Source organism: Narcine bancroftii, chromosome 11 (genome assembly GCF_036971445.1).
Source record: "Narcine bancroftii isolate sNarBan1 chromosome 11, sNarBan1.hap1, whole genome shotgun sequence".
Lineage (NCBI taxonomy): Eukaryota > Metazoa > Chordata > Chondrichthyes > Torpediniformes > Narcinidae > Narcine > Narcine bancroftii.
In genome coordinates, this window is record NC_091479.1 from 78,020,253 (window position 1) to 78,048,247 (window position 27,995).

The 27,995-nt window shown below is 38.0% G+C and overlaps 1 protein-coding gene across 3 annotated transcripts in view; it reads left to right on the plus strand.

Moving 5' to 3' along the window:
- The window catches only part of LOC138745955 (protein Wnt-5b-like), a 110,765-nt gene that overhangs the window by 76,285 nt on the left and 6,485 nt on the right, over window positions 1-27,995 (plus strand). For 2 of the 3 annotated variants that reach the window (XR_011346617.1, XR_011346618.1), the window contains exons 2-5: window positions 7,915-8,063; window positions 8,813-9,060; window positions 15,190-15,482; window positions 22,203-27,953. Coding sequence is in view for 1 of the 3 variants with exons in the window: in XM_069903565.1 (XP_069759666.1) it covers window positions 7,915-8,063; window positions 8,813-9,060; window positions 15,190-15,482; window positions 22,203-22,579 (1,067 nt within the window). In the remaining 2 variants the exon portion in view is untranslated. The remainder of the gene's footprint in view (window positions 1-7,914; window positions 8,064-8,812; window positions 9,061-15,189; window positions 15,483-22,202; window positions 27,954-27,995) is intronic. The other variant, XM_069903565.1, reaches the window with a different exon arrangement.

Below are 27,995 nucleotides of genomic sequence, written 5' to 3' on the forward strand. Positions count from 1 at the left end.
CTCAAATTTATTCGGTACATGATGCTCCTGCCTTTTACAGCAATCAGTGTTTAGAGTTTATTTATCTAGAGCAGATTTTTTTCAGGATGTTTCATTGGCACTATGTTCCAGGAATTAACTGGGACAGGGTCCAGTGGAAAAAGAAAACAGTCAGCATGCCAGTGTCAAATGACATCATTTCACACCAGGGATTTACCACCTTGATCCCAACTCATATCCCTGGTGTCAGCTGGCACCGGCCGGCATGCTGAAAATAAAACTGGAAAAGGGACAGTAGAAAGTCACCCATTTCCAGTTAAAGGTGAAAGACTCTGATCCCCGGGGATGAGTTTTGTCCCAGTTTAGGGCGGCCCAGTGAAAATGGCACAAATGGCTCCCTATCCCGGGACACTGCACAGTCAATTAACTGGGATGCCAGTGGAAAAGTGGCTATTGATGTACAACATTGTGTACCCTACCACAGAAATTGCCTGTTTTAATTCTATTATCCAGCATTGCTGATTGTCCTCACAAAATTATTAACTTGAAGGAAAAATCAAGTTGGCATGAACCAACAGGAAATTGTATTTTCCTAATGACATGTACAGTATTGCATTATGATAATATCCAGTTGTAGTGATGATTCTTATTTGATTCTTAAGTAGGATTTCTTTAGATTTCCAGATAGGAAAGGTTTGAACCATAATTGGTGTTACATGGAATTATGTTGCTTTGGGAGAAATTTCACTTTACAATTTAAGTTACATTGGCTGTTTCTCTCCTGGGTATATATATGTGAGCAAGAATCAATACAGATATCAAAAGTTACAAGAGGCATGAAAAAAGCAGTTTCTCACAAGAATTGAGCATTAACGAGTAACCTGACAGACCTCTTCAAAGTAATAAAGAGTTAAGATTATATGGATGTGGATTTATTACTTCCACAAATTGTTTTCACTGTACTTGCAGTATAGCTGTAGCCAATGTTAAGCCAACTTTTAGAGTATCAAAAATTAATGGTTAAAGATTTGACAAGAGGCACAGTGTTTAAGATCATTGGAAAGGGGGTTTGTTATAAATTGGTGTTTACAGGGTATAATTTTGTAACAATTATTTTATGCAATATTTGTAGCATCTTTTAAAAAAGAATTAAATTGTTGCTTGAAATAGACAACTTAAATGTTTATTTGGGAATAAACTTGAGAATGTACTTTTATCAGGTGATGAAAAGCGCAAAAACTTGATGGGGATAAAATCTCTTTCTTTTCAGTAACATTCTAAACCTTCTGTAGAGCATCAAAACTAACCAAGGAGCTTTTGCCAATTGTCATTGACTTGGAAAAGATAAGAAGAGGTTTATATAGAATTATAATCCATCACCAGAAATACAGACATATCATTGCTGAGTTACATCACATAGTACAAAGAAGCCTGCAGCTAGATTCCACACATAAATAATAGGAGGAAACAGTGAGAACACAATTATTTTAGTGGCCCTATTATACAGTGTAGCCATAGAATTTTATCATTGTAGGATATTGTCTGTATAGACAGAATGCAGATATTAGGTCCAGACCAAATTTAATTGAATATTGTAGATTCTTGTAATATACCTATTGAAAAGTTGTTATTGTGAGTTTTACTGTCATTACTTCTGTATTGTGAAGCAATTTAATTTCCTGCATATACTGATGCTAGATAATCTTACAAACAGCTCCAAGCGATGAACTGAACACATCTGCTGATGTAACCAAGAGTGGATAACAAGTGCTTTTGTTTTGGTAGAAAAGCTGTGTGTGATCAGATAGTTCAGATCAGATTCAAAGCTTTTAACTGAAAAATAGTATGTTATGTATTTATGAATAAATTTTGAAAATACACAACATAATATTGGATAATGCAGCCATTTTAGGTCTCTTCATTCTAATGGCTTACGGTGATTTTCTTGCACATAGATTTTGGGAAATCTGAATACAGGTATTATCCCTTAACTTATACTGGATATAATTTTTTTTCTTGTCAATGTGTGAACATAAAGAAAAACAAGATTATTTATGCAGTCTGCTGAAATGTTTAATTTTTCACAAAATTATAGTTGAAATAGTTTTTAAAAAGTCAACATTTAGTCACCAGAAATAAAAATTACAATTGTTGGGAATCAGGGATACAAAAATTACAAAATTCTGACAACTATGGAGAAGAATAACATAATTTATACCCCAGAATTTTTATTTTAAATGTTATTTTTAAAATTTAAATATACAGCACAGTAACAGACCCTTCCAGCCCATGAGCCTGTGCCACCCAAATAATTCCATTAATCTTCAACCCCCTTATTTTTATTTTAGACATATAGCACAGTAACAGGCTATTTCAGCCCATGAGTCAGTGCCACCCAATTTACACCCAATTAACTGACACCCCGGTGTGTTTCGAATGGTGGGAGGAAACCAGAGCCCCCAGGGTAAACATGCAGACATGGAGAGATGTACAAATACCTTACAGACAGCGCAAGATTCAAACACAGGTCCTGATCATTGCCATTGTAAAGGTGTTGCACTAACCGCTACACTAACCATGCCATATATGGCATATAGTTTGAAAGGTGAGAAGAAACCAGAGCGGTCAGAGGAAACCCATACTGCAAAACCTATGCTGGAGAAACTCAACAGGTCAAACCATACTTTATATAACAAATATAAAGATACATAACCAACTTTTTGGGCTTGAGCCCTTCATCAAAGTATGAGAAAATATAGGCCAGAACAAAATGGAGAGGGGCTATGGATTATTATTATTTTCATTATTATATAACTCATTGTGTATTAATGTTAAATCCCACCATGGTGCTGTGATCATTCATTTAATTAAATAAATAAGAAATGAAAAATACACGCTGAGCAATACTATTTTTCTATTGGTTCATGAAGACAATCTTTACCCTATTTAATCCACATATGAACCTCTGAAATGGCCCGAAATAATTTGCTGCATAATTCCGCAACAACAAAAACGAGAGCCGCGACTCCATGTAGTAGGTAATCAAATGTGATGAAGTTTCTGTCACCCACCTTCAGCCAGTAAGGTACAGGTCCTCTCACCATCTAGATGAAAATATTTGTCCTCTCCTTTAAGCCTTCTAACAATATTTTTAAATTTGCTGTTATGAGCCCAGAAGACCCCAAAACCCAGCAGCAATAGAAATTCACCAAGACAAATGGTTGCTTTTAATTATCTTTAAACATGAAAACAGGATCAAACTTTAACTTATTACTATTCAGAGAGAGACTTGTTCCTCGTTGGACACCCACAACTGATCCCTTCCAATCAGTCACTTCAGTGTCTTGCTGAAGAAACTTGCCCCATCAGGGTTTTCCAGATGATAACCTATTTCATTCAGGTCACCACATTTCCCTTATTGCTAGTGAAACATTATACAGCCAGCTATCTCCTCAACAAAGGCTTTGACCAGGCTGAACTAAGAACTCACAACCTGTCTTCAAAATTGGGTTTTTCCACAAGCTTGCCAGCTTGTCCTGTTCCAGTCCCAGCTGCTGCTGCTGCTGAACTGTAGAACTGAATTCTCTCTCTCACTCAGCGAAAACCACATGGCTCTCTTAGAACAGCCAACTGCACTCAGACAGACTGCGGCTTTGGACCTAATCTGAGTTTGTTCATCTGTTACTTTCTAAAACAATAATCCATTACTCCACAGTATGTCCAATTAACACCTACTTGTGAAGTTCTTCTAGGTATTCTTAAAAGTTCGTGCAAAGGCACTCGGAGCCTGTCTGGCTTGAGCAGAGCTCTGGCATTTTAAATGAGATCTGTTTTGAAGTGTTTGGATGTGTCCTACACTGAAAAACCTGCCACAATTGATCTCCTTTAAAGCATAACTATATACAATATAAAATATAACAATGTGTCACACCGTCTAGTTTTTGACTCTACTGCTAAGGGAATTAGGCCCTTCCAGCTCATCCTATCAGGCCTTTCGTAACTAAACATTATTTTTTCTCCCCTGCTTCTAAGTTCCAAAGAAAGCATCCCCAGTCTATCTAATTTTTCTTCAGCAAAAAATTACCAACTCTTGTCAATGCCCTGATATGTCTCCTCAACAGTGCAATCATTTTTAAAAAAAATGTTACATAGTAAGTAGAAAGTAAAGTTATTGCCTCTAGAATGACAGGCCTTCTCCAATAAGAAAGAGCCTGACCCACCAGCCTTTAACAATTCATGATGCTGCTATCCTGAATCCCCTATCTGGGATTATCATTGGTCAGAAATGCAATTTCATGAGACCACTTGAATACTGCAGCACAAGACCAGAGTAGAGAAATTAACTGAGCAGCAGAGAAGTCTCTATGTCACATTTGTTGATCTAACCAAAGCATTTGACACTGTTGGTAAAGATGGCCTGTGAAAGCTCTTACCAAAATTTGGTTACTCACCCCCCATGCCTAACCAACATCATCTATCAGTTCCATGAAAGTATGAAGGCCTCATCAAAATGTGTGGTGAGTTGTCAGACCCATTTCCCATCAGCAATGGCATAAAACAGGGTTGTGTTTTGGCTCTTACTCTGTTTGGACTATTCCTCACTGCTGTTCTTCAGGATGCCAAATCAGACCTGAAGTCTGATGATGGGCTTATCAACCTCACAAGACTGAAAACAAAAACAAAAGTCAAGGACATTCTGGCACATGAGTTACAGTTTGCTGATGGCTGTGCACTGGTTACCCACTCTCTCTCTCGAAGAATTACCGGAGATCACCAGTCACTTTGCCAGTGCTGCCAAACTAGATGGTGTGACTGAAAAAGATGAAAGTTTTGTACCAACTGGTTCCTGGCTCAAGCTACAAAGATTCAACTGTCCTCATTGATGACACTCTTCTCAATTCTGCCAACAGGTTTTGCTACCTGTGCAGCACAATAACATCCTCAGCTTGTCTAGATGTAGAGATTGAGTCAAAAACCAGAAAGGCCTGCTTTTACATTTGGTTAACTGAAAGATCAGGTTTGGTCACAGAATATCAGGTTGGCCACCAAGTGCAAGATGTACAGGGTCATTGTCTTATCAGCCTCGTTATATGGATGTGAGACGTGGTGCCCATATCAGAGTCAACTGCAGCAGCTTTACATACGTTCTCTGATGAAGATCACCTGACGAGACAAGGTCTCCAATATTGAGGTCCTTTCTAGAGCTGGAATGCCATTAGTTTCAACCTCTGTCCAGTGGTATCTGAAAACAAGGAGGGCAGCAACTGCAATACAAGGATGTGTGCACAGGTGCCTCAACAAAGCTGACATTGCCCTATCATTATGGGAGGATTTGGCTCAAGATCGTTCACAGCAGAGTGACGCCATCAGAAAAGGTGTGGATGCTGCTGAGAACAAGCTCAATTAGGCAACAGAGGAAAGGAACTAAGTGCCACAGCAGAGCTGCTGCCCCCCACCCTCCACCCCACAGACCTCACCTGCCAAGTATGTGGCAAGCAGTGCCTGTCAAGAGTCGGCCTGTATACCCACTCCAGGACGCTCACATCAAACCCCAGAGACTGACTGAAAGGAATGTTCACCATCCTAGAATGGATAGCCAGAAGAAGAAAAGACCAGATTAGAGGCTGGACATTCTGTTGTGAATGACATTTTCTGAGCACCTTCCCTTCCCATCCACTTTCCAGAAATACATGGCATAAACCAAGAATGTACTGGAATATTTAACACTTGTTGGATAAGCGACGTTATTACAGCCCCAGCGACTCGGGTTCAAATCCGTCGCTGTATGTAAGGAGTTATACATTCTCCCCGTGTCTGCGTGGGTTTTCCTCTTACCCTCCAACACGTACGGGACTAGGAAGAAAAATGCCGCTTCAACAACACTAACGCTAAATAGTATTCAGGACAAAGCAGTCCACTTGAATACCTTTGACATGATTTCCCAAACCTCGAGGGCAAAAGTTGAATAAGATGTCTATTGCATTCAAGGCACTGCCATTTTGAGTCGGAGATGCTTCATGCCCCATTGAGGAAAGTCAAAATCCTGCTGGAAGTTCACATCACTGTTAACTCAAAGGCAGATAAGGATGGACAATATAAATCCTGGCTATCTCTACAAAGCCAACAGGAGGTTAAAATGAATTGATCTGTTTATTTAAACGGGAATGGCTGTTTGAACTTTTATTTTGTTCTCGTGATTCTCGCGCTATCCAACCACGAAATGTTATTCGCAAGAATAGAACATTGATAGCTACGTTTTTAGTTAATAGACGAGGTTGATATAATAACCTGGGAACAATCGCCTGGTCTCCCTGATGTTAAACCTGAACAATCTAGGAATTTAGATCGCTTGGACTTTCTGGGTCACTGCATTACTGGCGTCCGCCCCATTTTTTTGGCTGTGAGGTCAATCATCTGCTTCCCAGGCGGACGTCTGGACGGTATGGGGTTGGGTTGCTGTTCAAATAGACTGCAGGTGAGAGATTCAGCTGAGAGTTCATGGACGCTATCTCAATGCTCGCCAGTTCATGCTCCGGTTTAAACATCTGGTAAATTGCATTTTAGGAATTTGTATGGGCACGGTTCCCGCTACTGGTAGTTACTGGGGCAGTCTGCTGCTAGCAGAAGTATTCGCATCAGACATTGAAAAAGTAAGAATTCATAGAAGTTTGTCTGCGTTTTACCTCAATAAGTTTTGGCTCGCGATTTCTTTTCATCTGCAAAACCGGAGCCGCCTGGAAATATTTAGGATTAGAGCACGAGATATTTGCACCTTCCCATGTACAGGAGATGGTAGGGGATGGAGGAGAAAAAAACAGGGTTCAGTACATTAAATATATTTTTTTAAATGGAAGGAAGGATGTGTGCATGTTCGATTTACCTAGCAGAAGGCGCCAGGCTATTTAGGAAATGTCGCTGCATAATTAATACCATGCAATTGAGAGGAATCTGCACCCGCACTTTGATAATTCCAGCAAAGATACGACACATCTCCTTTTTGGAAATAATTTCATGTTTGGAAAGTCCGCTTTTCATCGCAGATGTCGCCCCATTCCCGGGAAAGTAATATTCAGCATCATGCTTGTTTAGTTCCTGTCCTTTCAAATTATTTTATTGCCCGATGTCTGACAGATGAGACTAGTTTCAAATGTGAAGCCCGAGTATGAGATCTATTCATCCTTCTGTTATAGAACTAATTACCTGATGCCCCGCCTGGTGTAAATATTGTTTCAACGCGTTCCAAAACGACTGCCCTACCCATTACATTTTCCTTTTCGATCATTCAAAATTTTAGATGCCCCAAAAGTCTATTCACGCCAAATTTCTATTCAGTTTGTTGAACGATTCAACAGATGGGAAGGGACTTTCTTGCACTGGTTGTGGTATGTTGGTGTATCTTCCTTCAACCCCAGGATATCGTGTTTGTACAGCCCACAATCTGTATCCATTTGGTGTTTGGTTAACACTGGTGGTCGAGACCTGCTCGGAAGGAGCACGGGCGTGGTGATGGCTGCTATTCCTGGATCGGCGCCCTCCGCCCCCTGTTTGCCAGACAACAATATAGTTATATTCCTTCTCTTTGTTGTCGAATAGAGAGACCTCTCTAGGTTTCTGTGAGAAAACGGGCGATGGAGGAAAAGTTTGCTTCTCTTTAAGCTGTAATGCGTGATCTTACTTTCAGATGTCAAACCTCAAGTTAAATCTATCCCCATTTATTGTGACAGTCCCTGACCAATCGGAGCGAGGAGATGGACCCTCATAAAAGTCTTGTCTTCATCAGGGGATTCGCTGGGATTCAATCGGACCGCCGATACTATAGCTTGGGGCGGTAAAGCAAGGACCACTGCGTTAAGAAAATATTCAAAGAAACTGGAGTGTGTAGGCTTTGTGGATCTGATTCAAAAGCTGGGCTGATTGACTGACTTTTATTTCCAGAGTGCCGTGGCGGTGCAATTGTTGGCCCGGGGAGCGCTCCATGCAGGGTTTACCCCAGCCAGGCTTACAATGGCTGGACTTCACCTTCTCTTGGCGGCCGCTTTACTGTCCAGCTTTTCCCAGAGCCTGGTTCAAGCAAACTCTTGGTGGTAAGTTACTTCAGTATTTTGTATTATATTTTCTGTCAAGTACTGGCACACTCGATTCACCATTTTATTTATTTCATGATCAATCTTAATTTCGAGAGGTTGTGTGAGTTGGTTAAGTATATAATAATAAAGGGTATATAGTAACAATTGAATAGCAATTGTAGATATTGTGGAAGTGTATTGTAATGAAGGGATTTTATGGTGAATCGTCACTTGAACAAAGATCCATCATTTAACATTGTAATCAAATTTCACTGTAATATACTGTATGTAGGTGCATCACGGCCTATCGTTTTTACAATACGTACAATTTTTGACATCTAATATCAAAATTCTCTTACATACACAGGCCAGCAAGATAGGTAGTGATGCAATATAGACAATACGATTTTCAGTCGTAATAGTGATTTGTTTTTGGGTCTATCTTTAAAAATTACATCTTCCAAAATGCGGAAATATCGTCCACACTGGATGATTTAACCGCCTCGATGAAAATGAAAGCTATCCTTAAACGAATAGATTTTCCTTTTATGATCTAAACAATTAATGGAGCCGTGGGTTAGTTCTGAATGTTAATTGCATTCCGCTTAAAGATTAAAAAATATATTTAAATAAATATCGTTGTCGCTTTGGTCAGCAAATAAACGACATTTGAAGAGGGTCGAAATAAATCGACCCTATTAGATGATGTCGATTCTTCTTTAGTTCCCCGATAAACGTGTGTTTTTTTTTGTTCAATTCAATTTTAGGTCTTTGGCTATGAACCCAATTCAACAGCCGGAGATGTATATTATAGGCGCCCAACCTCTCTGCGGTCAACTGAGCGGCCTGTCGCAGGGGCAGAGGAAATTATGCCAGCTGTACCAAGATCACATGGTTTATATTGGAGAAGGGGCAAAGACTGGCATCAAGGAATGTCAGTACCAATTCAGAGAGAGGCGATGGAACTGCAGCACCGTAGATGACACCTCCGTGTTTGGAAGGGTAATGCAGATAGGTGAGATTTTTCACTTCGCTACATAACAAAAGGAGTTCTATGAAACAAAAGCTTAGCACGCAAGTGTTAGATCCGTTTTGTTCGTCCCCTTTTAACAAAAGTGCAGCCGAAATCTTTTCTCTGGAAGCGCGGCCCTGCGAGTCATTAGTCCTTGTCGTCTAGGGTTATAGTAAGGTGTCGCCTCGATACATTGTCTCTGTCTTTTTGAAATTCAATTATTCATTCACAGGGTTTCGAGAAATCCGGGACTAGATTGATGTTACCGACTCACAGTATAATAAATGGAGGTGTCAGTCAGGGGGCTGGGAGAGAATGGAGCTGAACTCCATGTGCAGAGCAGATGGATTGGCAACTTGGCGACCAAAGTTCCAGGACACCTCTCATCTTTACATCGCTTTGCTCTCTGTCCGTTTTGTTCTAGTGATGGGAGGGGGAGGATTGCTTTTGTTTATATAATGTGTTTTCTTTTCCTCAGATGTGTTGTCACTCGTCAGAAAAGTCATTCATTAAAAAAAAGTGACGGGGGGAGGTACTGTTTCCAAGTTCGTTCGGTGGTCTTGCCGCTTATTTTGTTGAATCTTTGCCCCCAGTTGAGTAGAGACGAGCCAAATCTGTGCACCTGCACTTCGTTCATTATTACCACTATTGTATGGTTTGAGACCAATGAAAATGGCCATTATTTTGCTGGTTCCTGATGACTTGCAGGGATAGTATTAGAAATGATAATTGAAAGCACTCTCGGGGGGGGGAAAAAAAGCACGGATTCGGTTTGTACTAATTTTTTTTTCAGAAGAACGGTAGTAAAGGAATTTTTTATGAACCTGGAATTTCATCAAATGGGATTAACATTTGAAATAAAAGAGATATTTGAATAAGATTAAATAATGATATTGATATCTTCCCATCGTGACATTAAAGGATCACCGTTTCATTAGTCAATTATACTTGAGACACCATTAAACAATTCTTTAAACAAATTGTCCTCTTAAAATCTCCATTCTGAGGAAAAAAAAGTGGCCCTTCCCCTTTTTAGCTTTTGAGGTTAGTCTCTGTTTATGATGGAAACTATGAAACTTTTCAAAAGCAATGATGGGGAAACCTGAAAGTATAAATTCTAAAGGAACAAAAGAACTGCAGATGCAGGAATATTGTGCAAACAACAGGAAGCTGGAAGGATTCAGCTCCTGATAGAGATGACTGGGGCAGAGACCCTTTCTTGAGACAAGATGGAAGAAAATTAAAAAGAAGGGGAGACCTGAGGAGAGGGACCAAGGTAATAGGATGTTGGAAAGTGAGAGAGGTGAAGTGGGGAAATAATTCAGGGAGGCAATGGATAATGGAACCAGAAAATAGAAAATACAATGTTAATTTCATTGGTTTTTAAGCTGCCCGGATGGAATTCGATATGTTGTTCCCCAAGTTGTTGTTTGGCCTCATCCATGTAGATTTTAAGATCAAATTGACATCCATGAACATGGCAGGATCATTTCATTGAACTGTTTACACAAAAGTGCTGGAGGTCCTGCAGTGTCGATGGGAGGCAAATATATGATATATAACTCTTTGTCAAACTACGAGAAAAAAGCAGGCAGGCGTCTGAATAAAAAGGGTTGGAGAAAAGGGACAGGGGGAGGAGCACAGGCCAACAGTCAAGAAGCCATAGGTGAACATGGGTAGGAGGACAGGAGAGAAAAGCTGAGAATTGATGGGGGGGTGGGTGTTGGTGGAAGCTTTGTGAATGCAGAGATGTAGGAAAGTAGACAGAGGGATAGGGAAAGAGAGAGATGAGGGGTGGGGAGCTGGAGGAAAAAGAGACATGGCTATGGGAGGGGGGGGGGTTAATAGAAACCAGAGAAGTCAATGTTAATGCCATCTGTTTAAAGATGCCCAGATAGAATATGAGGTGTTTCTTCCCCCACCCCACCTATTTGAACGTGATCTCAGCTGGAGAGTGCAGGAGGCCATGGATGGACATGTCGACAAGGGAATGGGATGAGGAATTGAAATGGGTTGCCACACAGAGAGAACCCCGTTGTTACAGCAGACAGTGAAGGTTCTCCCCCAATCTTTTTATTTAGATGCCTGCCTACGCTTTGCTCATACCTTCGTAAATCACTCATCTTTTCCTCCTGTGGATGCTGCGGGACCTTTGTATATTTACCACAATCAGAGTGTCTGCAGACTTGTTTCACTGTTAGTGATTTTACCTCTTTTGGAATATATTCAGATGTTCTTTTCGATATCCTGATTGTTTGTCTTTCCTTGTTTCACCTGGGCTTATATAGTTTACCAGTAATAAATATGGTTAATGAAGCATTATTCTTCATTTATATTTCATTGGCCTTTAAATATGAAAATAATAGTTGATGCATCATTCAAGTTTTATGAATCAGATACTCCTGAAATGTAATCTTCATTATGTGAAAACTATTTAACATATTCAAATATAGAAAACATCATAAAGCTGATTCACTTAAGGACTTTGCATGGATGGATAGTTGCTGAATTAAACTTATAATAATGGATGCCCCTTCTAGTGAAAATCTTAACTATTTAATAATGTGGTTTATCGATTACTTTTTCAGTTTTTTAACAGACCCTCGAAAACTTAAATATCTCTTTAACTTCTCATAAACCCAATCTCAAATATCTTTACCTCATATAAAGTTTTCCTCTATTAAATATTATCTTTGTGTAGTATAATGAACAAGTACATTTCAGGGAATGGACCATTTTTCATAATTCGCTAATTTGATATTAAATACTAAAAAGAAAATTTGAGTTTATTTTGAATGAATGTTGAATGTAGCTAACACAATTTCAAATGTAATCTTTTTTGTCTCGGATGCAAATGTGGCAAAAATATATACTGGAAGCAATGAGATCAATTACTTTACCACATAGACTTGTGTAATCGTTGGTACCGGGTATTAGTCGACTCCCCACCTTTTTTGGCCCAAAATTCAGGTGTTTTCCATGTGACCCCTGTAAAAATCTACCCCCCCTATTTTTTACTTGATCGCCTGCACATCTGACATCCCGACCGCAAACCCTCGCCCCGGCCGCCTGCCCTTTGGAGCTCCTGTTGTCCCAACCACAGACACTTGTCCTGGCCTGCCCACCCACTGATGCCCCTACTGCAGATCGTCACTGGCTGCCTCTGATGCCCTGGCCACCTGCCTATCTGTGCTCCCATTGCTCTGAACATGGACTTATCAGCCGGTCCCAGACATCTCAGCTCCTGAAACCTTGAATGACACAGGTGCTTACCAAGGTCAAAAGTATGACATGTGCAAAATTCAACCCCTCAAATTTGACCCAAAAAATTGGTCAAAAAAATTCGACGATTACACATAACATTCTGTTATTGGGGAATTTGTTTAAGGATTAATACTTGGTCAGGCCATTAGGATAATTCTTTGTTTTTTATCAAATAAGATGAGTATTTATTCCCATCATCTGAACAAGTTCAATTTGTTGGCTATTGGAAATTCTCACTCCTTTTCACCATTTGAAGTTAAATAATCTGAAATATAAGATGAATTTTAGTTATAGGTAAGTTTAGGGATGTTTACCCAGGGCATGGGAGTCAAAAGGAAAAATGCTTGGATGACAAAGAAAGAGAGATGATGAATCAAGAGGTAGATGGCTCATAAGTGGTAAATTCAATGTATGTAAGAAGCTGATGTGGTGTGTGGTGAGAAGCAAAATAAGAAGGACTGAGGTGAAAATTACAAGTAACGTAAAAGAAGAATCATTAGGATGATTAAATACATATTTTGTGTTTAACTTAATCAAGGAAGAGATACTGCCAAACCCAAGAGAGGGAGGAGAGTGGAAATAATGGATGGGGTTAAAATTGTAAACTGGGAAGTGCTGAAAACTCTGGCTATGCTTCAAGGAAATAAGCCTGTTGGTCCAGATGGAATACATTTCAAGTTGCTGGGGGTGAAGATTTCAGAAGGTTGGCAATAATCTTCCAGTACTTCCTAGATCCAGGAAAAGTGCCAAAATGCTGAAAAATGGCAAATGGGACTTGTTTAAAAAGGGGTGTAAAGACATGGACAATTTAACCTGAATTATGGGGAAACTGTTAAAGTAAATGCAGGAGGAATTCTGACTACAGTGATCTAATCCTCCCTGAACAGAGGAATGATGCTGGAGATTTGGAGGGCAGCTAATCTTGTATCATTTTTGAAAACAGGAGAAAGGGATAAATTGAGTAATTACAGATTTGACTTTTGTGGTGAAACAAGGGTAGGAATTAATTCTAAGGGACTGTATAAATGATGTAGAAAGGTGGATTTATCAGGGGTAAATAGAATAGATTTGTTAAGTGAAGATGCTGTCAGTCTATTTACTATTTTTTTTATGATGAGAAGGAAGGATGTGAGAGTTGAGCATTTGATGTCATCTACGGACTATTTTTTTAAAAAAAACTAAAAGCCATGGAATTAAAGGATGATGTAGGTTAAATCTGAATCTGACATAGAGCCAGGAAGCAAAGCTAATAGCTGTAACTGAAAATCTGTGACCAGTGGATGTCCATGGGGCTCAGTTCTATAGATTCTTTAATATAAATAAATGATTTAGGTTTAAATCTAGACTGTATGACATGGAAGTTCATTGATGGTAAAAAAAAATTGAGCATGTAACTGACAGTGTTAAAACTGCTTGAAACATCCTCCTAAAATCTTTTGACCAGAGTGGTTAGATCTAATGTAATCCAGAGAAATGTAAAGTAATGTATTTAAAGACGTGCAAAAGGGCAAGAGATTCACATGAATGAAAAGATATTTAGTCATGCGCAGAGTAAATGGACTGTGGAGTGCATGTGCAAAGATCCTGGAAGTTGACGATGATGAAAATTTATTTGTACGCATAAGTACAATGTATAGATATAAAGAAATTCTTGCTTCACAGGTATGTAAAATTTGGAAGACAATAGAATTGTATAAAATGTATGAGGGTCTGAGAGAAGATAAATGAGAAAAACTTACTTCCCTTAGCAAAGACATCAAAATCCTTGGTGGGTGAGAGGAGTGCATAGATATAACATGATTGGTAGGGAATTATAAGGAGATAAGGAAAAAAAGTCTTTCATTTGGAGGATGGTAGGGGCCAGAAACTCATTGCTAAAGTGTAGTTGAGGCAGAAATCTTCAAATTGAAAATATACTTGGATAAATACTTGAAGAGCTGCATCACAAGTACTGGAATTAGGTTAAGGAGCCCTTCTACGATAGCAATTTTCGATAATTTGCAGCTTTACAAATAAAGAAATAATATACTTCTGAAAAAGTTTTAAGATAATAAAGTAAAGCTAGCACATTTATTCAAATATATTTATTGACTAATGATTAATTTTTTTCATGAGTAAACAGAGATGGTTGAAGAAGGGAATGCAGTCGATGGTCTTTACTTAAAATATATTTGATGACAGTCTGTTAGGGAGATTGAAAGCCCAGCACGTTTAGGCAAATAACATAAAGACAGAAAGCAGAGAGCAGTGAAAAATGGTGATTTTTCAGATGGATGGTGGTAGAGAACAGTCTTGGGATTGTAGCTTTATTTTTCTCTTTAGGTTCAAAATGTTGGGGAGGGTACAGAATAAAATAATACAATTTGCAGTGATCCAAATTGAAGATAGAGTGGTAGACAATAAGGAGGAGATGAATAGACTAGCAGACATTGTAGATAGAATGGGAGTGTGGAAAGATAATTGATAGATGAAATTAAGAAATTGTCAAATTATATATTTTTCCCCTCCAAAAATACACGTTTTAGGCAAGAGATACAAGAAATAAATCATTATGTTGGAAATAGTTATGATCTGGAGCACACCTGTAAGGGCCAATTGGAGATTCAAGTAGAAATTTACACGGATATGGGGAAAGAGTAAGGGAATGGGATTAATGGAATTCTTACACTTTAAGCTGATGTAGATTGAATGAGCCAAAAAACTTCTTTCTGTGCCGTAATTTTTCTGACAATACAGGCTGGGCTAATCTTATGTCTCCTTATTGCTATAACTTCATTGGCTGTGGAGCACAATGGCAAACTTCAAGTCATAAACATCACAAAATAAATAGCAGTCTTTTTACATAAACCATACTTTGTCTTTTTTCAGGGAGCCGCGAGACAGCTTTCACTTATTCTATATCAGCAGCGGGAGTTGTGAATGCAATAAGTCGTGCATGCCGTGAAGGGGAGCTTTCGACCTGTGGCTGCAGTCGCGCTGCCAGACCCAAAGATCTTCCCCGAGATTGGCTGTGGGGAGGCTGTGGGGACAATGCCGAATATGGCTACAGGTTTGCCAAAGAATTTGTGGATGCCAGGGAGAGGGAGAAAAATTACCCTAAAGGCTCAGAAGACCATGCCAGGACATTAATGAACCTGCAGAACAATGAAGCTGGCAGGAGGGTAAGAAATGGATAGAGATGCTTTACATTTACCCAGAATTAGAATTTTTGGACATGAATATGGTTCCACCTCCTGTATTTTCCCAAAATGTTTATCACTTTCTTTCCATCTGTCCAATTCTCTATCTGTCAATTTTAGTGTTGTCTTATCAATTGTTTTGCCTCATTTCTAATCAACCACTATTTATTCACCTCTTTATATATCTTCAAATATCTATTTGTTGGCCTACCTATCTTCTGAGCACCAAACTATTTACATTATTTAAATTTTTGATACAGGAGCCTAACCTTTTATCTGGAATTCCAAAAACCGGTAACCTCCAAATACTGGCACTTTTTTCGGTAGATATTACACATAAGTAATGTTAATTTCCCATAATAAATTCTCAGTTTTCAGAGGGAGGCCCTCCCAGTCCCCATTGTCCCTGTCCCTGCCCCCAGGGGTGCCCTCTCTTACCTTCGGTGGAAAGGTAACTCTCAGCTCCAAGCACCCAGTGGGAGAGAAGCAGGCAGTGGCTGGCTCAATCCTGGAGCAATGGCATCTTCCTTTCCCATAATCCCCCACACAATTGGAACCACTCTGGCACTGGCAGAAGGTTCCAACTGCATGGGGGATTATGGGTAACGAAGACAGCTTTGCTCCTGCATTGAGCTGTCGTTGTAATCCGATGTGGTGCTCCTTAAACTCTGGGCTCGGCAGCACCTCACCCCTGTTGCCACATCAGGAGTTAGATGAGAGCAGGCAATGGATGATGCTGCATTACCGTGGTGTGCCTGAGGGCTTGCCTGATGAGCTGGTGGAGCGCCTGGAAGCCGTCGGCGCTCGGCACCACCGTCCCGATGGCCTGCTTCTCCTGCAGCTCTGCACCTTGTGTACGGCCTTCTGTCCCGCTTGGCCACTGCCTCTGAGCCGCTGACGCTGGCCACTTTTCGGCCAAGCTCCTGGGCCACCCGTCACCTCTGACCTCCACCTGACCAACATCCTGGTATAGAGCCTCCTGTGCAGCACACATCAAACCCCATGCTCAGCCTGGCCAAAGGCCAAAGGCACAAAATAGTCTGGCATTGGCCCTGGGGTGGGGGGGGGGGGTTAGTGGGAAGGGCCAAGGGACTGGCCCCCAGCTAGGGGGACTGACAGACAGCCAGAGGGGCAGGTGACAGAAGGCTGGGGCTGATGGATGATAGTGACTAGGTGCGAGGCATTTACTTAAAGGGACCAAAATCAAAATGATTTCAGAAATCCAGAAGGTTCTGAACAACGGCAAGTTTCTGGTCCCGACAATTGCAGATAAAAGGTTAGACACCTAACTGTAGTACTTTTGGATTGAAAGTTTAAAAAAACAATATTTTCATTTTCATACAGTGCCTTTTTATTTATTCATCTAAAGATGCATATTATCCATATAACATTTTTCTATAATATTATATGTTCAGAAATATTTTATTCAGATGAAAATTTCACCTTAATGTGAACCTTCCAATGGGCAATATCTATGTTTGGTATATTTTTGTCAACCTCATTATATCTATTCTCCCTGAAGTAAACTTTGATGCTGTAGTATGTGCCGCCTCTTATATCGTTGGTGTTCAATCTATCTGAAAGTAAATGGATAGAAAATATGATTAGATTTGCAATTTGTGCATTGAGACTCATTACAAAGATCTGAAAAATCTTAAGTTTCCTAATGTAGTTTGAGCTATTTATGAGGTAATAATAAAGAACATTTGGACAGGAGTGAATGGAGAAGTGTTCTATTAGCGTGACTGCTGGAGCGGATGACAGAGTGCTTGCAGTTTCCTGCTGAAATCAACCTGTTCCCCTTTTGACTTCTGTGGGCTCTCTTTGGCTCTACTTAACACTTGCTCTGCATTGAAGAGGACTGAATGCTAAAAGAAAATCAAAAACACAGCAGATGCTGGAAATCTCAAATCAAAACAGAAAATGCAGTAAATAATCATCAAATCAGGCCACATTTGTGGGTAAAACATGAGTTACCATTTCCAGTCAAAAATCCTTGGTCAAAACAATCTAAAAGACTTTTTAAAAGTTAAATTACATGGTATCTACTATAGTGTGAAGGATTATTCTGAAAGAAGTCTCGCAGTTATTTCTAACATTCACAGCCATATAAAGAAGGACACAATTTACAGAATGTGGTGTTACAGTGTAAAACAAAAATCAATTAGTACCAAGCAAAGGGAACGTGTTGTGGACCTCATTCAGAAGCCTGATAGCTGTGAGGAAGAAACTAGCTTAAAACCTGTTGGTGCATGCTTTCACACTTTTGAACCTTCTCCCCAATAGGAGGAGGGAGAAGAGAATGAGTCGGGGTGTGGTTGACCCTTCAGTATGTTGGCTGTCTTTATGAGGCAGTGGGAGATGGAGGTGAGGGAAGTTTGTGAAATGATCTAAGCTATATTCACCATCTTTGTAGTTTCTTCTGATCTTGAGCAGAGCAGTTCCCGTACCATGCCATAATGCATCCAGCAAGCATGCTTTCGTTGGTCCACCCATAGAAGTCGTTGAGAGACAAGGCATCATTCCAAACTTCTTTAACCTTTGAAAAAAGCATAGGTGTCAATGCGCTTTCTTGATCAACATGTTAATGTTGGTCAAGAAAGTGCAGATCCCAGATCAGGTCACTGAAGATGTTTTTTCCGAAGAACTTAAAGCTAGCTACTCTTTCTACTTCAGTGTCAGCGATGTGGACAGGAGTGTGATCTCTGACCCCTCTCCTGAAATCAGTTATCATCTTCTTCATCCTACTGGTGATGGGAGAGAGATCATTATTTTGACACCATGCCACTAGACTTGTTAAAATAATATAAAATTATAAAAGTAAAGGCTAAAGTAAGTCCATAATAATGGGGTGAATTATGCTTAATCCAGTTTACTATATTCTCTCAATACCTAGCTCCATCCACTGAGTCAACTATTGCACCTCCGAAGGCTAATTGTCCTGGAGAGATAAGAATCTTTGACCTGAAATGCCTACATTTCAAACTGCCATGTAAAATGTGGTTAACCGGGCAATTTGCCAGGTTAGCACCCCAGTTAAGCATCAGTTGTGAAAACAAGGAGCTCTTGCTGCTCAATTTTTTCTGTGTTCTCCCAAAATAGTTTGGTCAGTGTGCCCATACTTCCCTTTTTATCTTGTCTCATTGGAAAGCTCATTGTTGGATTTCTGTGGAGTATACTTAATTGAATTTGAAAGGAATGGCAGAGGTGCACATGGGTAAGAGATATGGAGGGGAAATGTATGTCATTTGGTTCTAAAGGAAGCATTTGATTTGGGTTCACTCAATCAAATCGCATTGTGTGAAATGGAACCTTTCCTTTTGACAGGCTTTTATTCTTTCAAAGTAATTGATCAACTTTGGTAATAATCATATTCTTATTGTTAACTTCTGATTCCTCTCACGTAATAAAGAGTTCAAGATTGGCCAGAGTAAAAAAAATGATTTTAAGCAATGATTTGGGGAGCACAGTTAAAGTATCGGTTAGCGCAACTCTATTACAGCACCAGCGACCTGGCTTTGAATCTCACACTGTCTGTAAGGAGTTTGTTCATTCTCCTTGTGTCTGCCTGGCTTTCCTCCAGGTGCTCTGGTTTCTTCCCACCTTCAGAAATATATGGGAATTGTAGGTTAATTGATGTATTTGGGGAACGTGGGCTCGTGGGCTGGAAGGACCTTTTTCTGTGCTGTATGTCTATTTTTAAATTTAAGATATGTTTGGGATCTCAGCATGTGCCACCACTTGTGCATCATGCCACTTTTCTGAATGGCTACAATGGTGAGGTGTCCAGAACAATAGGCCTGTGAGGCAGCAAAATGTAAAGGTAGCAGCGCTGGGTAAGGCTTACTGTTGATTTCAATGAGAAGAATGGATGAATCCAATCCACAATCCTGCCCATTATTATAGATCTATCTTTATCTTTTAATAGTTTTGTACTAATGTAACATAATACAAATCTATTTGATGCATGAATCATGTTGTGAAAAATGCACAATTAACTATTCTTTTCTGTTTCATGAAATATCAAATGATCAGAAGATAAAACTACCCATCTTGGAGTGAGGATTAAAAAAAAGATAAAGAATCCTATTTTATAATACTTAGATGACGTGCATAGTTATGCACAAATCGAGCAGATTCACCAAAAATACAAATGCTAATTTTATGCCATCCTGTGAAGTGGGTTTTTTTGTTTAAGTTCCTACTCTGGATGAGCCAGTCAGTCTCAAAAATCTCTCTGCTCTTTTCAGTTTATGGAGGGCAACAAATAATGTGAAGTTGGCTTCACTCTGAGCCTAGGAACAGAGACAGCAATACATTATTTTCCTGTACCATCATCTGAGGAATGGCATGCATATCATTGTTTTGTTGTAGAACGAGAAAAAAGCAATGAACTTGGGAAGAGTATTTATTGTTTATCTGGGGTTATTATTGATGGTGCCTGGAAAGGTTAATTTTTACTTGATATTTGGATCTGTTTAGAATTATGCCCAAAACTTCATCCATGGATTATATTCTGGGATTACATCTATCTTTACACAAATTGGGGCATCTATTTGTTAACTATTAGAAGAATACCTTAGAAATCTTGCAGAGGATTTGCTCTACAATACACCAGAGGTTGATTTCACCCAATATTGTTCATTAAGAATAAACAAATAACCAGTGGAGCTCAAAAATTAAAAAAAATGTGCTTGGAAGGTATAACAGGCATCTAAAATCAAAATGCACAATTTAATGTCAAAATAGATGCAATTACAAAATATAAAATATTAATTTTCTGAAATAATATCAAAGCAAACATAAAGTGCAAATGAAATGTCTTCACAGAATTTAACACTGTGTACACATTGGGGCTCCTGCTTTCATCATACAGAAAGAACACATTATTTACAGCAATAGTAACTGTCATTAAATCATTACATTGGAGTAGCCCACTAGACCAATACTTAGAGCAGGTATGGCAGGTATTCCATTGAATGTACTATGCATATTGAAAATCAAAAATAGATTATGTACTCCTTTTAATTAATCTTAATTCCTCCAACCAAGAATATCTTGGATGTGTTTCAAGAATCCCAGGGTTCTCTCTTAATCCTTGTCCTTTGAAGTGTATTCCATACACTAAATTGTGTTAGTTCCCCCAGATTTAAATGTTATTGGATTAACCCATGTTTTCCCAATATTCAACTTGAAATAAATTTAAAGACATCCCATTGCCACACCTTGTTGTATCTGCAGTAGATTCTCTATCAGAAACATCTTTCTCAAGCCAGCAAGTCTACATTTATTTTATCTTCCTTCAGAACTTCAGACAGTTAGTATCAATCTTGTAGTCCTTTTCTGTCATCTTTGTGTGTTCAGCATCCAAAACAAGCACTGAAGATTTATTCAATTGACTCATGGATCCCACTGACTTCTATTCTATTAAACACATGGAATTCATTTGGGTTATCTCTGGAGCAGAAATAATCACCCCAAAAATGTTCATATGATTCATTTACATTTACTTAGAATCTTAACATCTTGTCTAATGGACGTTTATTTGTACTAAAATTAATTTTCCTGTTGTCTTTGCTTTCACAGTATTTTCTAAGTTCTTTTCCTTTCTGATCATTCTATTTATCTGAGGGTACTTCTCCCCTTTTTTCCTGCAAAGATTTGGTGGGTCTATTTTCCTTTCTACTTTTACCTTTAATGTGTTTGTAGGCCATTCTTATTTATCCATGGCTGTTCATTTTAAGAATGTATTTCTGCTCTATGATCAATTTTATTCTATTTAAGGTGTTCTGCCAGCCCACCATCACAGTGCTGGCTAATAAACCTACCTCAGTACAGTATTATTCATTCTTGGCTTGTGGAGATCACAGGGAAATCTGTATATTTTTAATCTCAGTCCTGGTCATCTGATGGGACCCTAAATGCAAACCATGATCTATGGAGTCAAATTTGTTACAAATGGACAGTTCCTTTTCTTGAAGAACATGATTGACTTTTACAAAAATGTTTATATTTATATTCTAGTGACTGCCTTTCCGATCTATTAAATTGACCTTCACATTTTGTTCTGGTGCAATCAGGGCTCAAATCTCTTAAGTTGCTGGTCTGATGAGTCTCTTTCTATGAGTAAATATATGTTCTTTATTTGGAAGACCAAAACAGCATACTCAGGTATGCTCATTTAGGCCTTATATAATTGTGAAAAGATATTCTTGCTTCTGCATGCAAAACATTTGTCTTCTTAACTGCTTATTTCACCTGCAGGATTGTCTTCAGTACATCAACATACCTCAATCTGTCACTATTTAAACTATGTTCTGCTTTCTATTAAAAAAGTCTTAAATATAATCTTTTGAATAAAATGCATGTTATTTTTATTTAATGTACTTAATTACTTAAGGTTTGCTGCTTTCTACAGTTTTTTCTTGTCACTTAATTTGTTCACTTATGGTAGGTCATGATTGAGGATCTCACTGTGTATCTCACCATTCACGCAACTATATTTTAATTTCATTCACTCTTTCGAACCAGGAGCATGAATCCTGATTCTCAGGCTCTCTCTTTTTCAAAGAAATAGAGGTTTACTAATATTGCAACTGGAATTAATGGAACCATTAAACATTATTCATAAATAGACAAAAACATTTCTGAGTTGTTTAATGAAACCTAATTTTTAAAGGTGGTTTTGTCCTTTAATTCCAGGCTGTGTATAATCTGGCAGATGTGGCATGCAAGTGCCATGGCGTTTCAGGCTCCTGCAGCCTGAAGACATGTTGGCTTCAATTAGCTGATTTCCGGAAGGTGGGTGATCTATTGAAAGAAAAGTATGACAGTGCAGCAGCCATGAAAATCAACCGCAAAGGGAAGCTGGAACTGGTAAACAGTCGCTTCAATCCTCCCACTGCAGATGATCTGGTTTATCTTGACCAGAGCCCTGATTATTGTGTGAAGAATGAGACCACTGGCTCATTGGGTACATCAGGCCGCCTCTGTAACAAGACCTCTGAGGGAATGGATGGCTGTGAGCTAATGTGCTGTGGACGGGGTTATGACCAGTTCAAGACCACGCAAGTCGAAAGGTGCCATTGTAAATTCCATTGGTGTTGCTATGTCAAATGCAAAAAATGCACCCAAATAGTTGATCAATTTGTTTGCAAATAACTCCAAAAAAAACCTGTTTTTTAAAAAGTCTCCACTTGTCCAAGCACAACTGCTGATATGGTGAATGTATACATCCTCAAACTTCTGAAGAGAAACAGAATCACCAGATAAAATGAACAGCTTTATAATCATTTTTAAAAGAACATATATATGTGTGTGTATGTGTATATATATATAAATATATATATATATAATATATATATACACACACACACACATATATATATAAATATATATATAAATATAATTAAAACTGGATCTAGTTACTGCACTCTGCCTTTAGCCTCTCTGGCTCGACTTATACAATGTATATGAGTGTAGTTTTAATGACCAACTCTTGTCTGCTGGCTATTTATTGAAGATGAGGTCACAAAATCTTGCAGTTTTGAAAGCCATCTATTGTTTTCTCCTCCCATCAGCATTTTCATCAGGTATTTCAGTTAAGTACCATATTCATTGTAAATATGCAAATTACAATAGCTGGGACTGTTAAACCTTGCATCTGAACTTAGAGAACAGAAAATTATCCTGTAAGATGTTGGTATCAGTTTACATTAATTCATTTTAAGTTGCTTAATTTTTCTTTCAAATAGCTGTAAGTTTATTTTGTATTTTGCAATCTAATAACCTGCACTGTTTTGCAAAATTTATTATCCATCTTTGCAAGGTACTTGTATACTTTTAACTTACATTCTGCACAAATGTGTATATATGCTTGTACTTAAAATATGTGCCAGAATGAAAACAGGCATGTCATTACACTTATACCACAACTTCGATTGATGCAAAGATACATATTTTAAGATTAAAAATCTTTTGGTTTCATAGAATGTTATAAAAATATTTTCTCTAATAATAGTTAAGATTTAAATGTGGAAACACACAACTTTAAAAAGTGTGGGGATTGGGAATGCAAATATTGCATTTGTGGGAATAAAACTAAATGAAAAAATATACTCAATAAAAATATTCTCAAAAAGCTAAAACTCAAGCAATAGCTGTCCTAAAACAATGGAACCATCTCTTTATATGTATTTATATGTTACCTTTGAATGAGAATTAATACATTTAATGAGTCAGTATATTTTCCTCAACTCATGATGGGTACTAAATTCTAGAAGTGTAAATGAGAACCTGCATGTACCAAACTTGCAGAAATATGGAAGAGGAGTGGGCCACTTGGCCATTTGAGCCTGCTCTACTATTCAGTACGATTACCATTTTCTTGCTATCTCCAAAAAATTTTTTGCGTTTCAAAATCTGTCTTTTTCTTTCATGGTCTCCACTGCCTTCTATGGTTGACAATTACACAGGCTCATCTCCATTTGAATTAAGCTATTTCTCCCCACCTCACTCTTAAACATCATACCCATTATCCTGAGACCATTCATCCTGTTGCCAGGTAAACACCCTGCATCTAGCCAATCATTCCCCATCTTTTTTTGTACATTTTAATTAAATCTCTTTTTGTTCTAACCCCAGTGAATACAGGCCAGTTGACCCAATCTCTCCACACACAACAGTCTCATCATCCCAGCATTCAATATGATAAGCCTTCCTCTATAGTAAATATATCTTAAGTTGAGAGGCTAAAATGAAGCAATATACTCCTTATGCAATCACTAAGACTCTATACACTAGTAATAAGACATTCTGGCTTCTGCATGCAAAACCTTTGTCTTCTTAACTGCTTACTTCACCTGCAGGTTTGCCTTTAGTGACCAGTGAACATGGTCTTTGTACATCAACATTTCTCAAGCTATCACTATTTAAACAATGTTTTGCTTTCTGTTTTTTTTTAACCAACATCAATAACTTCATATTTATACAAAATTGCCACATATTTGCCAACTCATTTAACTTGTCTAAACTGTTTAAAAGTCTCTTTACATAATTCTCACTCGCCCATCCACTTCAATGCTGTTGGCCAATTTAGAAGTGTTGAATTTGATATCCTCATCCAAATTATTAGATGTCCATTGCTGTTCACAATACTGAATAGCTTGTGGTTCCCTACTGGCAATCTATTGCCACCCGGAAAAGGAATCATTTATTCCTGCTCCCCTTTTCTTGTCTGTCAATCAAATTTCAATTTGTGCAGTGACCCCATCCCATGTACCTTGATTATGCAAACTAACGTTTTATGTAGAAATTTATTAAAGCCTTCTAAAAATCCAAATTACCATATTAATTTTTTTATCCTATCTTTTCTATCAATTGCACCCATCCAGTAAGTTTGTCAAACCCTATTTCCCATTCATAAATCAATGTGGACCATATCATTTGCATTTAACCCAGAAGGAAATATCCTGGCTAGAACATTGCTGTACATTTTGCACACATCTCCCAAGCCTACACCATTTGGATTGGCTGCAGGCCGCTGATGACATTTAACATCTTATCTGTACTAAAATATAACATAGACATAGGTTGTTTGCCATATAACCATAGAACAATTACAGCACAGAAACAGGCCATCACAGCCCTTTTTGTCTATGCCGAAACACTTCTACTCTCCTAGTCCCACTGAACTGCATTCTCCCCATAACCCTCCATATTTTTTACATCCATATATCTATCCAAATTTTTCTTAAAAGATAATATTGAACGTGCTTCCACCACCTCCACCAGAGGCTCATTCCACACAGACACCACTCTCTGAATAAAGAAACTTCCCCTTGTGTTGCACCTAAACTTTTGCTTCCTAACTCTCAGCCCATGTCCTCTTGTTTGAATTTCCCCTATCCTCAATGGAAAATGTCTATCTACATCTACTTTATCTATCCACCTCAAAATTTTAAAGACCTCTATCTAATCCCCCATCAGTCTTCTATGCTCTAAGGAATAAAGACCTAACTTGTTTAACCTTTCTCTATAACTTAGGTGCTGAAACTCAGGTATCATTCTGGTGAATCTTCTCTGTACTCTCTCTACTTTGTTCACATCCTTCCTATAATTTGGTGACCAGAACTGAACACAATATTCCAAATTTGGCCTCACCAATACCTTGTACAATTTTACCATTACCTGCCAACTCTTGTACTCTATGCTCTGATTTATAAAGTCCAGCATTCCAAAGGCCACCTTCATTACCTTATCCACTTGAGATTCCACTTTTAGGGAACAATGCACCCTAACAATAAAGGGTCTGATCTGTTGTTTAAAATTGTAAAACAAAATTTAAAATGAAGCTCTAACATGTTTAAATTAATGGAAGTTCCTACCTCATCTAAACTGTCCATTCATTGTTAAGCCAGTTCCTTTTTATACTTATTGCATTCTTTTAAAACTTGCTTTCCAAACAGCAAACTTTGGAACCCAAAATAATGCCATTATTCCTAAGGTCCTTCCTATTTACACCTTCATTCCTTCTAAACCTTTACTTTTTTTTCCTTATGTTATTTCAGAGATTAGCTACTCTATGTCTAAAATCTTATCACAATTACTCTTAATGCTAGGAGTGCCTCCAGCTAAAAGAATATCAAACAGCTAAAAGCTGACAGACCTCAATTCTCACTTGAGTAAAATTCCTATGAAAAAATTACTATCCAAATTAAAAATCCTCAGTGAAGGGAGTTTTTACCACAACAGCATTATTTTTTTCCTCAGTCTTATCTTGATCATTAACAATTAGATTATTTATAAGGGGCATTTTTAACTTATTGAATTTGACTGTTCACCTATTGTGAGACGAATATTTGTGAGACTTGTTCGCAAACTCCAAGGAAATCAGTGTTCCTCTTACCTTGGAACTTGCATTCCAGCTCCAACAAGCATCCCATCTCATCCTTGGACCACGCTGATGTTTCCTAAGAGTTTTATTATTACAACATTTATAATAGTTATGTAATAGCCTCTAGCATTTTCTTCTGCTAATCTTTGGCTAAGCAGCCTCTATTTTCCAATATTTTTTTCACGTTTTTTATGATCATGGGCTTATCATGCCACCCCTCCAGGAATGCAAGAATCATTTTGCAATGTATGAATCCATTATTTCCATGGCTTCATCTTTTAGTTGTTTGAAATTCAACTGAGGAACCTGTGAATTTCTGAACCTTTTCTCTGGTACCTTTTTAATTCTCTGGTGCCCATTATTAATTCCCTTCATTTCATTATATATTGAATGGAATATTTGTGATATCTAGTAACCTCATGACTGTGTTTATGCACTATCTGCAAAATTTTGAAATCGTTTGAAAGTATGAAAAAATGTTCACTGTTTGTGCAAGTTGATTGAATAAGTCTTTTTACATTTTAATTGTTTACATTGTATTTGAATGATTAGGTATTGCTATTTTACGATTTTTTAAATCTCACATGTCTGCATTTCTTTTCAGTGCAAGAATCACATATACTGATCACTGTTACTGCCTGGATCTAAAGTAAAAATTGCAATTATACTTCTTAATTAACACAGTGTTGGTAGCTATAAATTATTTAACATAAAATCCAATTAAATGACACTCTTACTTCACTGCAAAAGTTTTTTTTAAAAATGGCATCCTGACCTCAAACAACTATAATAAAGATTTTGGAGAATGCTTTATGTTCTTGTTTATTTTGCCTTAAGATAAATTGGCTATTAACATTGTTAGAATACCTGTATACATAGGTTACTTTGTAGGTTTGTTCCTTCTGTTCATTACCCAATCAGTTAAATTAAGCTCTTACCATTATAATAAAAGGTTTCCACCCTCTGTCTTTTAAAATCTAAAACAGTACATTCTACACTTGCTTTTTATAATGTAATAATTATACAGATTACCTGTCATTATTCCAACAAAGTGGGCAGCCCAGGAGGTTTGAACTTATTTGTTTTATTTTTAAGATGTGATTTCAACCCAGCTAAAACAAATGAAAAATAAATCCACATCTTTTACTTGAGACAAGTTTAGAAATATTATTTCAGTCTTGATTTTATTTTGTGAGATTAAAAAAAAATCAACAATTTCTAACCGATTGGTTATCTTACCTAGAGAAGTCATTAAAAAAACCATTGGGGAAATAAGAACATCACATAACTTCAGAACTAATGTTCTGCTATACTTATAACAGATTGTCTGTGCAGAAACAATCAAATCATTTGTTGAGGTTTGTCTGCAGAGACAGGAGTAAATTATTTGACACATTGCTGCAAGACCAAACTAACTTTGTAATTTCATCAGACCTGGTTTGGACACAACAAATTTTGAACAAATGAAAGCTGAGAGCAGCAACAATGGAATCAATGAGGGAAGAGCTGTGAGAGTTCATAATCAACAGGGAAAGAGAGAGAAACCATGGCAGAAACAGGTAAAGTTCATGAAAGAGTGTATTAGTATTCTGGTACTTCTG